This window comes from Schistocerca nitens, chromosome 4, assembly GCF_023898315.1.
Source record: "Schistocerca nitens isolate TAMUIC-IGC-003100 chromosome 4, iqSchNite1.1, whole genome shotgun sequence".
Taxonomy (NCBI): domain Eukaryota; kingdom Metazoa; phylum Arthropoda; class Insecta; order Orthoptera; family Acrididae; genus Schistocerca; species Schistocerca nitens.
In genome coordinates this window covers 332,762,552-332,776,514 of record NC_064617.1, presented here as the reverse complement: position 1 = coordinate 332,776,514, position 13,963 = coordinate 332,762,552, and the positions used below count along the sequence as shown (strand labels likewise).

Sequence of the window (13,963 nt, the reverse complement as noted above, 5' to 3'; positions counted from 1 at the left end):
TTGCTACTTTTAGTATTGCCTGCGTAATACCTGTTTCAGCTTTTGAAGGCACAATTCATACAATTTCTTGTACACACACACACAATAACAGGCACAGGAAAACAAGTTAACAATAAAAATGGGGAAATATGCTCATGTGTCTTCTACATTACATTACAGAAGATTTTGTGAAACAAAAATTTAAAAAAAATCCTTGTCAATACAATACTCAAATGCAATTATACTTAAAATCACACCTGAAGAATAAAAAAGAGAAAACTTACGAGGATAGTACACACGCCTTCCATCATTTTTATACACGAGGACTGTAATGTACTCCCTGTTTTCTTTAAAATCTTCTATCTCTGTAATATGTCTAGTAAGTAAGATCCACACAGCTCCATTGTTACCCTCTACTTCAAGAGAAAACTGTGGATTGTCCCCAACATTATATGCATCCTTCACAGGGCCCGCACCAGCTTTCCATGACCTGTAATGTACCATTAACACATATTTCTTTCAATATTTAATAAAATTTATATGGAAATAAAATAAATGTTAAAAAATGAATCATCATTCTGCATCTACAGTTGAGGTGAACAATCACTACATACATCTAAAGTCTGTCACTGTTGTTATTGGCAAGTTCTCATACGGTCCTTTGTGTACACACACACACACACACACACACACACACACACACACACACACACACACCTATAAGGGGATTTGTGTGATACATATCATACCAGTTGTTTACTTGCAAAATAGGCACATACATTTTTGTCACAACACTTCCTATAAACATGCCAAAGAAAATGGAACTTTTTAGAAGTAATATGCATTGAAAAAATAGTGCAACAGAATACCTGACCTCACTAAGACTACTCACTGGTGGATGCAGTATGTGTAACTGAAAAGGCCAGGATTCCAGTTCAAGTAGAAGACATCATAGAAACGAAGAATACTTTCATAGTCAATCCAAAAAACACCATTGTCAAACATTGCTGCACTGTTCGGGTCAAAGTTTAGGATTTCTTTAAGGTCTGGTGTCCAGTGTCTTGTATCCAGTTCTGAATAGTTGCCACGCCACCTTAGATGTGACCATGGATTTTTCAGTTGTAGGAGACGAACACCCTGTTACATAATACAACACATTAACGACTTACTTTGGTATATTGTTACATTCATTCCACATCACAAATCTCAAACAAATAAAAATGACATGCTTGTACCAGAAATAGTCATGGTCACACAGCAAACAAAAGACTTTGGCCTAAATTCATTGTATTCAGCTACAAGAACATTTGTAAACCAGTCATAAATGTCTGTTCAGTTGATTTGTATTTAGAAACATATCTCAATGAGTCGACTTGCAGAAAAAACTTCTATCTTCATTTGCACACTTTAGTTTGCTGTTACTCTAAGCATTTATTTCTGGGTTGATGCAACTAAATGAGATAAAGTGTTTACTGTTCAAAACAAGGTCTACAAATGTTGGGTCTTATGTGGAGAGGTAACCTTTCTCCACTCATTCTTTTCATATGTTCATTCTAGGCTATCTTATTTCCTTGTATATTACTAAGGATATTAAATATATTTAGTTCTTCCCTACCTTGTGAATTTCAAAATCTGTCAGCTCTTGTACACATTTTTCTACTCTCAGAAATCTCACCTCTGTTGCTTGTATGCAACTTCCTTGGCATTTATTTATAATCCACAACTCAATTCCATAAACAAGCACTGGAACTGCCATTGTCTTACAAAATTTGTGTGTTTTCCTTTAAAAGCCATTAATTTTGTCTTCTTTTCTGAAATTGTCAAATTATACTCTTCATATATATTACCTGGTAGCTGTATTTCCCTTTGTAGGTCATCTTCATTCTCTGCCAGCAATGTGGTGTCACCTGCATATAAAATGCAATTCAAGCAGGAATTTTTGTTAATCTATTCTCCCATTTAAAATGACCTTTCATTTCCAGATTGCATCATATAAATAACTGTTAAAAATGAGGATACAATGCTGCACACTGTCTAATTCCCTTGTTTGTATTAATAGGCTGTGTTAGAGTACTATTTATGTCTAAAATTACAGTTGTGTGTTTGAACGAACTCTTTAAAACGTTTATTAGGTGTTGTGGATATCCTCTTTTCCTCATAAACCTCCAGAGTTTCCCTCTGTAAACATTATCAAATGCCTTTATAAAATCAGTAAATGCTAATGGTTTACCTAATTATACTCTCTTTTTTTATTATTTGATTAATTATAAATAGTGCATCTGTTGTAGACCCGCCCATATAAAATCCTATTTGTTTTTAAATCTCAACCAGAAACTTTAACATCTTGTTTACTATTCCTGCACATACTTTATATGTGGTCCCCCCCCCCCCCCCCAAACCCCCGCCCCCAAGCTGACTGTTCTTGCAATCATTGTGGTCTCCTTTTTAAACAATGGTATCATCTTTGCTTGTGACCATGCTTCTGGAAAATCTCTATTCTGCCAGTACATATTAAATTAATGTAGTAGTCCCTTGTGTAGTAGAATGTCTCTGTATTTCAGCAGGTCAGTGTTTACACTATCCAAACCAGTAGCTTTTCTATTCAGTGTGGAACTGAGGGCTTCTCTTAGTTCACCCATACCATCTACTCACTGTATTTTAATTTCATCCTCTTTATTCTCTGTGGAGCATGTTGGTTCATACCCCAAGATCTTGGGATGTGGTATCCATTTTGCTTGTTAAATGTTATTTTACAAGCAACCTCCTTTGTTGTTTTGTTGTTTTATAAGTTATCATTTGCCTTCCGAGAATACTGTCTTCTATTAGGCTTGCAATCCTATCACGAGGTTCTTGATGAGCTCATTCCACTGCTTGATTTGTTGCATTTCTCTCTTGTTTGTAAATTTAATGATTTTCCTCTGTTGGCTGTTTGAGATGGTTAAGATATGCATCTTGTTTTTTTTCTTGTAACTTTAATTCTGGTGTCAAAATTTTTAACCCTTTCTTCCTTCTCATATTTTTCTTGTTTCATAAGGGTTCTCCAGTTGCTTTCTTAACTGTAGTTTCTGTATCTATTTAAGATATCACCAAAGAGGGGCCAGAACCTGTGTCATATCCGCTGAACATTCTTACATCCCTTACTTTGCCTTCCAGTTTTTTGTTTATAATAATGTAGTCAATAAGAGACTTAAATGTTTGAGCTGAAAGCGTACCACATAGATATCTTTTCTGCATGCAAAAGTATTGGCTATTTTTAGTTTGTTAACATGATTAGTCTAAGCACTATTCTATTGTTATTTATGATATTTTCTTCTATCATTCCTACAGTTTGAGATAGGTTTATTCCTATCCTTGCATTTAAATCCCTCATCAATAGTATTTGATGTTTGTAATTATAATTGTCAAAAACTAATCGCAGTTGGTCATAGAAATCTAAACTCCTTTTCCTCCCTCCTCAGATGTATGAATTACAATGACAGTCAAGTTGGGTGTGTCTTCTTTGACAGTTAAAACTATAAATCTTTCACTGACATAACTATACCCCATAATTCTCTTTTACCATCTCTTATGTATCTAAATGACAATTATTTTGCTTGCTCTCTTTCCTGTTTTCCTGTTCCTTACAGAACATCAAATATTTTCCTACATACTTGCCACCTCATAGCTTCTACTTTTCTTCTGTTATGGAAGTCATATCTGGCTTGGTTTTATTTATAATTACTGCCAACTCTTCTTTATTTACTAATCCTCTGCCATTCCATGCTGCTACCTTAACTGTATTAGCAATCCTTTTATTCTTAACCTTTCTCATCACCAGGTCATCATCAGCAAGTCTGACCTAGATTGAGGTTGTTTCGAGTACTAGTAGTAATTAGGAAAATTCACCTGGTCACCTTACAAAGTTATGCAAGTATAGTTGGATATGGAGTTGCCAATTTGCAGCCTTCCAATCTGCTTGATTTCTTTTAAGAGTTTATTCACTCGGGTACACTGGCTTATAACTGGAGATGACAGGAAAATGACATAGTAAGGACAGGCTTAAGATGGAAGAAAGGGACCAACAGGTCATTGTGGGGCACACTTTGTCTGGCTCTTCACCTTTGGCCTATCTGGCTTGGATGACCCTTCTGGTATCTAAGCTACCAACAGCAGAGTCCTTCAAATACAGAGCTTGTAGACCACCTCAATTGCACAAACAGTGCCAGGTTAAGGCAGTGTCCCCTGAGGAGATTCTGTTTTATCATAACTTTGAAAGCAGCTCAAAAGCCTGGCTAAGCAAAACACAACTTGAATAAAGAACGCAGAGCAGGTACTAATATGGAAGTACAAAATGCTACAGCATTAAAATGCCACTTAAATACAAATAAAACTTAGTTTTACTGATATCTTATTTAAGTTGGGCACATCTGTTTTAGGCAGCAATACTGAATTCTGGTGCATCTGCTCCTCTACATTTCCACTAAACAAAACACACAACAGATCTAAAGTAAAGTAAGAAAACAGCACAGAAGTACTGTAACATCATATACAAATAAAATTCACATTGCATTTGTAGCTTTGGAGAGTAGGCATCACTGTCCATGGCAAGAAAGAAAACAGCTGAAGTTTTATAATTATTGTATCCTATAAATATTCTTCCAATTTTCTAACAATGGAAACTCCAATTTTCTATTTTTTATTTGCAGGTGAGTATTTTACATCCATCCCTCTAAAGAGTACTGTGCATTATCCTCCATTTTATAACCTATTAAATTTTCTTTGCTTCTTCTTTAAGTTACCTTCACTTTCTTGGTGTCAAGTACCGCATAAGCATGAGTGGGAACGAGTCCAGTGCGATCTGCCTCTGCATCTGACAACTCTCCAGTTGCCACAGTAACAAGTACATCACCCTTTGACATGCGAGTTAACAATTTATCAAATAGAGCATCACTGTTGAAATCAGGTTCACCGGGCCTGATAGCCACACGTTCAGGTATCCAGCCAGTCAGTGCATGTAAATCTATATTCTGAAACAGAATATCACAATGTGGTTGCAAGAAATTCTCTCATTTTTACAAATGTAATATGCAAATGAAACTTTTTAAAAGATTTTTTTGGTGATTTTGGATCAGATGCTAAAAGCCCAGTCATCACTGCCTAATGACATACAAAATGAAATGAGTGTCATTAATGTACCTAAGATGTGCTAAATGTACCACTAAAAACTATTATCCAAAACTCTGAAAATGAGCAGAGGTACTGGCAGAACTGAAGCTGTGGAGTGGGTTATCAGTCATGCTTGGGCAGCTCAGTCAATACAGCATGCTCATGAAAGACATGTCAGTGGGTGGGAGTCTCAGTCGAGCAAACAGTTTTAATCTGTCAGCTAGTTTCAATCAGTAAAACATTTCATTTGCACTTTTATATTAATAGCAAAACACAAATCCCCACTGACTCTCAAAACTCTTACTATTAAATGTATATTTAAAAGAGGAACTGAAACTCACGTTTAAAATAACAATGCTGGTATATGTGGCTGGTTGATCCTGCCAGCCATCACATTAGTTTAAAAAATTAAATGTTAAATTACAGAATATCTCTGGTGCTAGAACAAAATTCTAAATTTGTGCCACACTTACCACATTTTCACTTGAAATAAAGCATAAGGTGCCTAATAAGCTCAATTTTCTCCTATTTCTACAGATAAAACAAAGGAAGCTACAAAACATTACAATGTGAGTAGGACACTGCTGATTCTACCAGTATTTCGTCTTTGCAAGAGAAGTTCTCTTCAAATGCAACAGAGAACATGGAAATGGATAAAGAGTTATGTTTCCCTTCTACAACATGCTGTGAGATCTTTTTGTGAACTACATTACATATTCTAACAATGCAAACTCCAGGATGGAACGTAACAATATTATGAAAAGGATAGTTGCTACTCACTATATAGTGGAGATGCTTAGTCACAGACAGGCACAACAACAGTCTTTTTGTTGCACCTATCTACAACTTGGCATCTCCATTATATGGTGAGTAGCAACTATCCTTTCCATAATACTATTACACAAGATATTCTGTCATGTAACTCAGTTCGCACGGTCTTCAGATCTCCTGGCACCAAGCACATTAGCTCTTCCCTCTACTGCTTACATAGGTTGGAATTTATGTCTTAAATTATTTGCATCAGTTTACGAGGGGTGTCCATAAAATAAGGTTCCTTTTTTTTTCACAGTGTAAAACATGTTTATTCCACGAATGCGTACATTTTTGGAAAGTTCAGACTTTAACCTATTTTTCTACATAGTTGCCACTGAGGTCAATACATTTTTGCATGCAGTGTATGAGCTTTTGAAAGCCAGAGTCAAAAAATCTGCCGCCAAGCCGCGCAGGTACCTGAGAACTGCTTCTTCCAGCTCTTCTCTGTCACCGAAATGTGTTCCACCCAGGTGTTTCTTCATGTCAGAGAAGAGATGGTAGTCACTTGGGGCTAAGTCCAGGCTGTAGGGTGGGTGTTTGAAAATACCCCATCCAAATTTTGCAATGAGCTCATTGGTGGCTTTAGCAGTGTGTGGTCGAGCATTATCCTGATGCAAACGCACCCCCCTTGGGCAGCATACCCCTCCTCTTGTTTTGAATTGCACAGCGCGATTTTTGTAGTGTCTCGCAGTACCCGGCAGCATTGATTGTTGTACCAGTGGGCAAGAACTCACACAACAATACCCCCTTCCTGGTCCAAAACACTGTTGCCATCACTTTGCCGACACTTCGCATTTGTTTGAATTTTCACTCGGCGACTCTAGGTGCTTCCATTGTTTGCACTGTTCTTTGGTTTTGGATGTGAAGTAGTGCACCCAAGTCTTCTCTCCAGTGACGATGGAGTCGAGGTGTTCCTCGTCTTGAAGAAGTTCTTGGGCCACTTCAACGCATTAATGTTTGTGGTCTTCAGTCAACATTCTTGGCACCCACCATGCGCAAACCTTAGCATACCCTATATGCTTCATCAAAATCTTGTCAACAGAGGTTTTTCTGACAGGGATCATTTCGGAGAGCTCACAAACCATCACTCTTCAATCTGAGAGCACCACTGCCCCACTTTTGCAATTGTTTCATCAGGAACAGATGGCCGTCTGGAACGCTCCTCATCATGGATGTCAGTATGTCTGTTCTTGAGCCCTCTGCGCCATTTGTGCACATGCCGTATGCTCATACACTTGTCTCCACAGATTTTGCACAGCTGGGAATGGATTTCTGCCGGCGCAATGTTTTTTGCAGACAGGAAATGGATCACCGAGCGCAGCTCACACCTGGCGGGCGAAGCAAGGGGGAGAACCATCACATACAGCTGCCAAGCCAAGGCTGAGCTTGGGAACCTTATTTTACAGACAACCCTCTTATTTGTGGGTATGTTTGGTGAACTGCTTGTATGCACTAAGGGAAAATAAGAGCTAAATAAAACTCATTCTTTGAGAACTTCGAGGACACCTACAGTTCTGCAAAACACACTGAGAAAACACTTGGGTGAGTCCGCGTTGGAAAAACAGTGAGGGAAAACAACAGAACAGTTTACAAGATATTTCTGCTTGGATGCAATTGTTTAAAGTAATTTTGAACCTACAATACTTACACAAACTTAATTTTTAAACAATGGAAACATTGCTGATAAACTTAATTTTTAGACATATATAACTATCACAAAATAAGCCAAGGCTTCATAGCCCAGGAAGGGTTCTCGTTGAAGCCCTGTTTCACTCTTTTGGGACTAGTCATATTTGCTTCCTCTACAAAATTCATATGAATTTATAGCTTCAGGTAAATTGTGGTGCTACTATTCTACAGTTCAATGGTGACAGAAAGTTGTTTTTGAAGAGATGCTCTCACTTGAGTGGCAAGACTGACCCTGGCACAGAGGCTGGAAGTATACTCAGTACTGTATGTTCTTATGTCCAGTCTAATGCTCACATGACAGAGGGCACAAAAACGGCGTGCCAAAAAGGTATCATTGTTTTCTCCCTGAAGGTTAATTTGAACGCAGCAATGCTTTACTAGGCATGGTCCAATATGTATGACTCTGCCTTCCCATAAATATTGAGTGACTTATCCAATCAGTGTGTGTGTGTGTGTGTGTGTGTGTGTGTGTGTGTGCGTGCGTGCGTGTGCCTGCGCGCGCGCGTTGGCATGTACACACCTGTAAAGGATGGGGGAGAGGGAAGATGGGTACAATAGTTTAATCTTAATTCTGAACTTTGCTTTCAATGATACACCGATGTGCAAAACTTAAGGACGAAGGCAACTTATGCACGATGTTTCACTGCCAAGTAACATAGCTCAATGAAACTTGGACCATACATGGGAAGAACTGTTACAGTATAGCTCAGAAGGTAAATGAAATAAATACATATTGAGATAAACAGAATTGACACATTTATTCAAGGAAAACAATTACACTGACGTCACCATGATTTATGATGGTCCCATAGACATTACAAACAGTGGGACAAGGTTCTAAATAGGGTGTGTTATCACCACAGGCAGTAATGTATGCTCTGCAACAAGATTGCATTCTGGACGCAAAATTGGTAAGGAGTTATTGTGATAGAGCATTCCATTCCTCCACCAGCATGGCAGACAACTGCTGGATGGTCATTGGTGTATGTGAACATGCTGACTGCAATAAGTCTCCCCAACACATCCCACATGTGCTCAACAGAATTTAAGTCCATTCACTGAATATCCTTTCATTCCAAGAGCTCCTCCATCTGTGCTGTTCAATACAGTTTTACATTTTCATCCACAAAAATGAAGTCAAGGGAAAATTCACCACTGAAAAGATGCACATGGGGAAGGAGCATAGTGACTAGTTGACCAATGAGTATTAAGTGTCCAAACATTTGAAGATCAGTATGCCATGCAACATTATGCCTCCCCACACCATGATGCCTGAACTACCAAAACGATTATGTTCGACAATGCTCCTGTGTGATTACACGTTCCCACATCTTTCCATATGAGGGTACATCCAGAATTATTATTCAGACTGGATCTGCTCCCGTCCAAAAACAGCAAGCGAATAGATTCCTCCTTGTTCCAGCTGCTATGCTCTTGGCACCATAGCTAATGATGTTGCTGATGTGCTGGTATCAGCAGAACATAACATACTTGTTATTCAGCAAAGAGACCATCTCCAGCAGTCACCATGCCACTGTGGAGCATGAGATTGTACACTTTGCAGTCCTGTTAATCGTGGTTGCAGCTGCACCCGCTGTTGGAAGTGGGCCTTTTCTTGTCTGCTGCACAAAGTAGTGGTCATCTACTGCTGTAGTTAACTGTGGATGACCACATCCTCTCCTGTGGACAGCAGTGTCTGTGGTTTGGAATGTTCCCTATCCATATGAAACTATGCTGTGAACTATATCAAACTCTTGGGTTACACTCATCAGACTTTGTTCTCCTTTCAGTTTACCAATGATTGTTTCCCATGTGAAGTCATCTGACTGTTGTCTCCTGGTCATGTTGTAATGGAGGATACCACTACAGTGCACTACATTGCTCACTGTTGAAACAGACTGTCTTTTCCATTCCTTAAACGGCCTTGTGTTGTGGGGACAGGTCCATTTGGGGCTATAGTCATACTGACCTTAGGCCATGTGACATCCAACTTTCTGTGCATGAAGGGACACCTCTGGCAACATGCTCTTGCACTTTCAGTCATATTCACCAGTAGTCAATATCTTACGTTACTTTATCTACTTCATTTCTGAGTTTTGCAGAGCAGTGTTTGGAGACTCAAACAGAGAAAATCACTTGTTTTGTGTGTTTGGCATTAGCTAATCATTTCCTCTTGATTCAGCATGATTATTGCATAACTTTCATATTACCATTTGCTTGAAACTTTCACATTCTCTTTAAGAGTTGCATTGCTCTGTTTGAGATTTTCTTTGCTTAAATATCTTTGTTAAATGATTAACAACAATAGAAATCCCTGGCTGGAAAAATATGTGGAATAAGGGAAGGGAAAACACTCACCTCCTGCATTCCAATTCATGGTGCATAGAAACACATAAGAGATATAGTAATCACACTAGTTTTCAGCCTCTTGCTCATACTCTAGTAACAGTAGATACATTCATAATGCAACCACACAAGACACCCAAATACACATTCCTGCGGTCGCAGCAAGTCTCAGTGGCACTGGAAGTAGGCCTTACTTATGTATTAGGTATTTTGTTGTTAGTCTAGGGTGAATGAAACTATGAAAGGTTGGTTGATTGATTGATTTGAGGGAGGGGACCAAACAGCAAGGTCAGCAGTCCTGTCAGATTAGGTAAGGATGGGGAAGGAAGTCAGCCATGCTCTTTCAAAAGAACCATCTCGACATTTGCCTGAAATGATTTACAGAAATCACAAAAATCCTAAATCTGGATGGCCAGAAGCGGGCTTGAACAGTTATCCTCCCGAATGTGAGACCAATGTGCTAACCACTGTGGCACCTCACACAGTGAAACTCTAAACTGGTTAGGTTTCTTTGCTGGTCACTGGGCTAAAAGTTCAATCTGTGAACTTCTTGTATCGGTTTCACTGTGCTTCATTTTTATTAAACCTTCTCACAAAATCATAAAACCTGCCAGATGTGCATAAAAAAATGCAGAAAGATGAAAGGGGTGAGGGGGAGGGTGCAACTTTCGGAGTTCTACCAAGTGTGCAGGATTCACTACAAATACTCTAAGTTGAATTATAAAACACTGTAAATGGGCATCATATTTTTTTACTTTCTATTAATTAATTTTTTCTCTAATACATTATGTAATGTCTCAAATTCCATTTGCATCGATTCTATATGTTATTTTGGCACTTACACCCATTTTGTCTATGTTAACATGTTTGAACTCGATTTATATCTATTGTTTTCAGGCTTTATAGTATCTGTCATTTATTACTACAACAATTATAAATTCAAATACACTGTTACTCACACTGTTTGATCCTGGGAAGTCATATCCACCCATAACTTTCATGTAGGCTTTTTCCAGCAATGAAATCCATAACTCATTTTTGTTTGTTGAATATGAGCACAGCAGTTCTCCTCTTCTTCCCAGAGGAAGGTTATCATCAATAATGATTTTACGAGGGACTCCATTGATATGTAGCTTGATCATGTATTTACCTATGGACAATTTAAAAAAATATTAAAACATTTTTAAATATAAGATAGCAAGAGGCTTAGATTTAGAGATACACACAAACAATGGGTGAGAGTGAGAGGAAGAGGAGAGAGAGAGAGAGAGAGAGAGAGAGAGAGAGAGAGAGAGAGAGTGGGGGGAGGGGAGGGAGTGTTTCCCAATCCATTCTGACTGCTCTGATAAGAAGGGAGTGACTGTACATTTCAGTATGCATCCCTGAGTCTATAATTTCACTGGTGCAATCCTTATGTATCTCCATATTGCACCACAGAAAAATAATGGAATTTTTAAGCAAAAAAAGAGGTCATTGTTAGAGTATAGATGTCCCTAATTACAATCTAGTGCTACACTTCTGATAAAAACTTGAACACATAACTTTTTTTAAAACTTCTGTGTGTTGTACAGATCATGGGAGGCCATGGAACAGAGAGGTGAAGCAACTGACTGGGAGTGTAGACTAGTGTTCATAGTATCCTCAGAGCTGTTGGTACAACATAGAGACCATCTCATTCATAGGGTGTCAATGTGTCAGCAGGGAAAGGTGTTGACTGCCTTTGGAAATGGAAAGGTCTTCCCAATAAGGAATTACTGGATTCTGCAAGTGCACCACCACAGTTTTAAGACAGTGGCTGATATCCTCAATAAGACTGTCCCATCACACATGTACACAAAAGAAAATAATATTGTTTCAAGATAATGAGCTTGTGTTCATCCAGCTCACTGCCAAGAATCTGGAATATAAAGCAGAAATTGTGACAGGATGTCAAAGCTTCTTCTTCTCACTTCAGAGGAAATTGCACTGGATGAACATTCAGAGCAGAACTGCACAATGGCTTTTTCCCCATCCAAGACTCTGCTTGGTGACAGTCACTTTAATGACTGTAAATCACTAGTCTCATCACACAAAATAGCAATTCTCACAATCATTGTGTCAGAACAGGACTCATTCATGTGAGGAGAATTTAGGATTGTTACCATATCTGAAAGTCTGTGCAGGACCCAGTTTTCAGTTTCATTGAAGCTCACCAGAACCATCTGGAACAATGAGCCAAAAACACACAGTGGTGTGCAGGGAGTCAGGCTGACTTGTACGAGTTATTGTGTTGAAAAAGGTTGTATGTCTTCTCCATCAAAAACCTCACAAAGCACATGACACTGTGGACCACAACCATTATGATGAAGAAGAGTTTTTTCCCGCCTTATTAACTAACACACACAACGATTTCTTAAAATTTCTTCAGCCCAGGATGGAATAATAGAGAAGAGAGATTGCTATTCACCACATAAAGGTGGTGTTGAGTTGCCGACAGCACAATAAAAAAGAATGCTAAAATATTTAGAGTTTCAGGAGAGGTTTCCCTCCTGTAGTAGTAATACACACACACACACACACACACACACACACACACACACACACACACACACACACACACACACGTGCGCGCGCACTCAAGCACAAACGCACGAGTGTGAGTGCGTGCGCGCGCAAATTCGCAGCCACTGTTCCCGCACATTTGTGCCTTGACCACAACTGCATCTGGCATGAGAACAATCTACCTGGCATGGATAGTAGAGGTAAGTGAGAGGTGTGGGGCAGGGTAGGGGAAGGATAGCACGGGGGGGGGGGGGGGGCTGTGCTGTGCTGGGGAGGCTGTGCTGGGGTTTTGGAGGGACTGGGAAGGGGGAAGGGAAAGGGTGAGGAGATAATAGAGATAAGAAAAGGACTGTGTAGATATGTTGGTGGGATAGAAGGCATGTGTAGTACTGGAGTTGGAGCAGGGAATGGGTAGACAGGTGGAGGAAGAGGACTAATGAATGTTCAGACAGGGGGTTAAGGGGAATGAAGGATATGTTGTAGGTGAGGTACCCACATGCACAATTCAGAAAATCTGACGTTTGTAGGAAGAATCCATATGGTAAATGCTGTGAAACAATCATTAAACTGAAGCACATTGTGTTGAGTGGCATGTTCTGCATCTGGGTGGTTCAGCTGTCTCTTGCCATATTTTGGTAGTGGCCATTCACACATACGGGCAGCTTGTTAGTTGTCGTGTCCAGGTATAAAGCAGCACAGTGGTTGCAAATTAGTTTGTAGATCACATGCCAGCTTTCCCAGGTAGCCCTACCTTCCGATGAGTAGGAGATGCCTATGACAGCATATGGTTCAAATGGCTCTGAGCACTATGGGACTTAACATCTAAGGTCATCAGTCCCCTAGGCATAGATGTACTTAAACCTTACGACATCACACACATCCATGCCCGAGCACCATTCAAACCTGCGACCACAGCAGCAGCGCGGTTCCGAACTGAAGCACCTAGAACCGCTCGGCTACAGCGGCCGGCCCTGTGACAGCACTGGAATAGGTTGTAGCGGGAAAATGTATGGGACAGGTGTTACATCTAGGTCTATTGCAGAGATATGAGCCATGATGCAAGGGTTGGGAACAGGGATGGAGTAGGGACACACAAGAATATTTTGTAATTTGGGAGATCACCAGAATGCCACTGTGGGACAGGTGGGAGGACAGTGGGGAGGAAGTTTCTCATTTTAAGAAACAACAAGGGGTAGCCGAAATCCTGGTGGAGACAGATGGGTCAGCCGTTGTGGCTGAGCAGTTCTAACCACTTCAGTCTGGAACCGCGCAACCGCTACGGTCGCAGGTTCGATTCTGCCTCGGACATGGAGACATGGATGTGTGTGATGTCCTTAGGTTAATTAGGTTTAACTAGTTCTAAGTTCTAAGGGACTGATTACCTTAGATGTTAAGTCCCATAGTGCTCAGAGCCATAGGAACCATTTTGAGACATATGGTGGGTATGTGG

At 39.7% G+C, this 13,963-nt stretch overlaps 1 protein-coding gene across 1 annotated transcript in view; it reads right to left on the bottom strand.

The window, feature by feature from the left end:
* LOC126252940 (calpain-7-like) overlaps window positions 1-13,963 on the bottom strand; it is an 87,222-nt gene that overhangs the window by 25,435 nt on the left and 47,824 nt on the right. The window contains exons 6-9 of the mRNA XM_049953942.1: window positions 10,932-11,122; window positions 4,758-4,985; window positions 872-1,116; window positions 264-469 (exon numbers count right to left, since the gene is read on the bottom strand). Of these exons, the coding sequence (XP_049809899.1) occupies window positions 264-469; window positions 872-1,116; window positions 4,758-4,985; window positions 10,932-11,122 (870 nt within the window). The remainder of the gene's footprint in view (window positions 1-263; window positions 470-871; window positions 1,117-4,757; window positions 4,986-10,931; window positions 11,123-13,963) is intronic.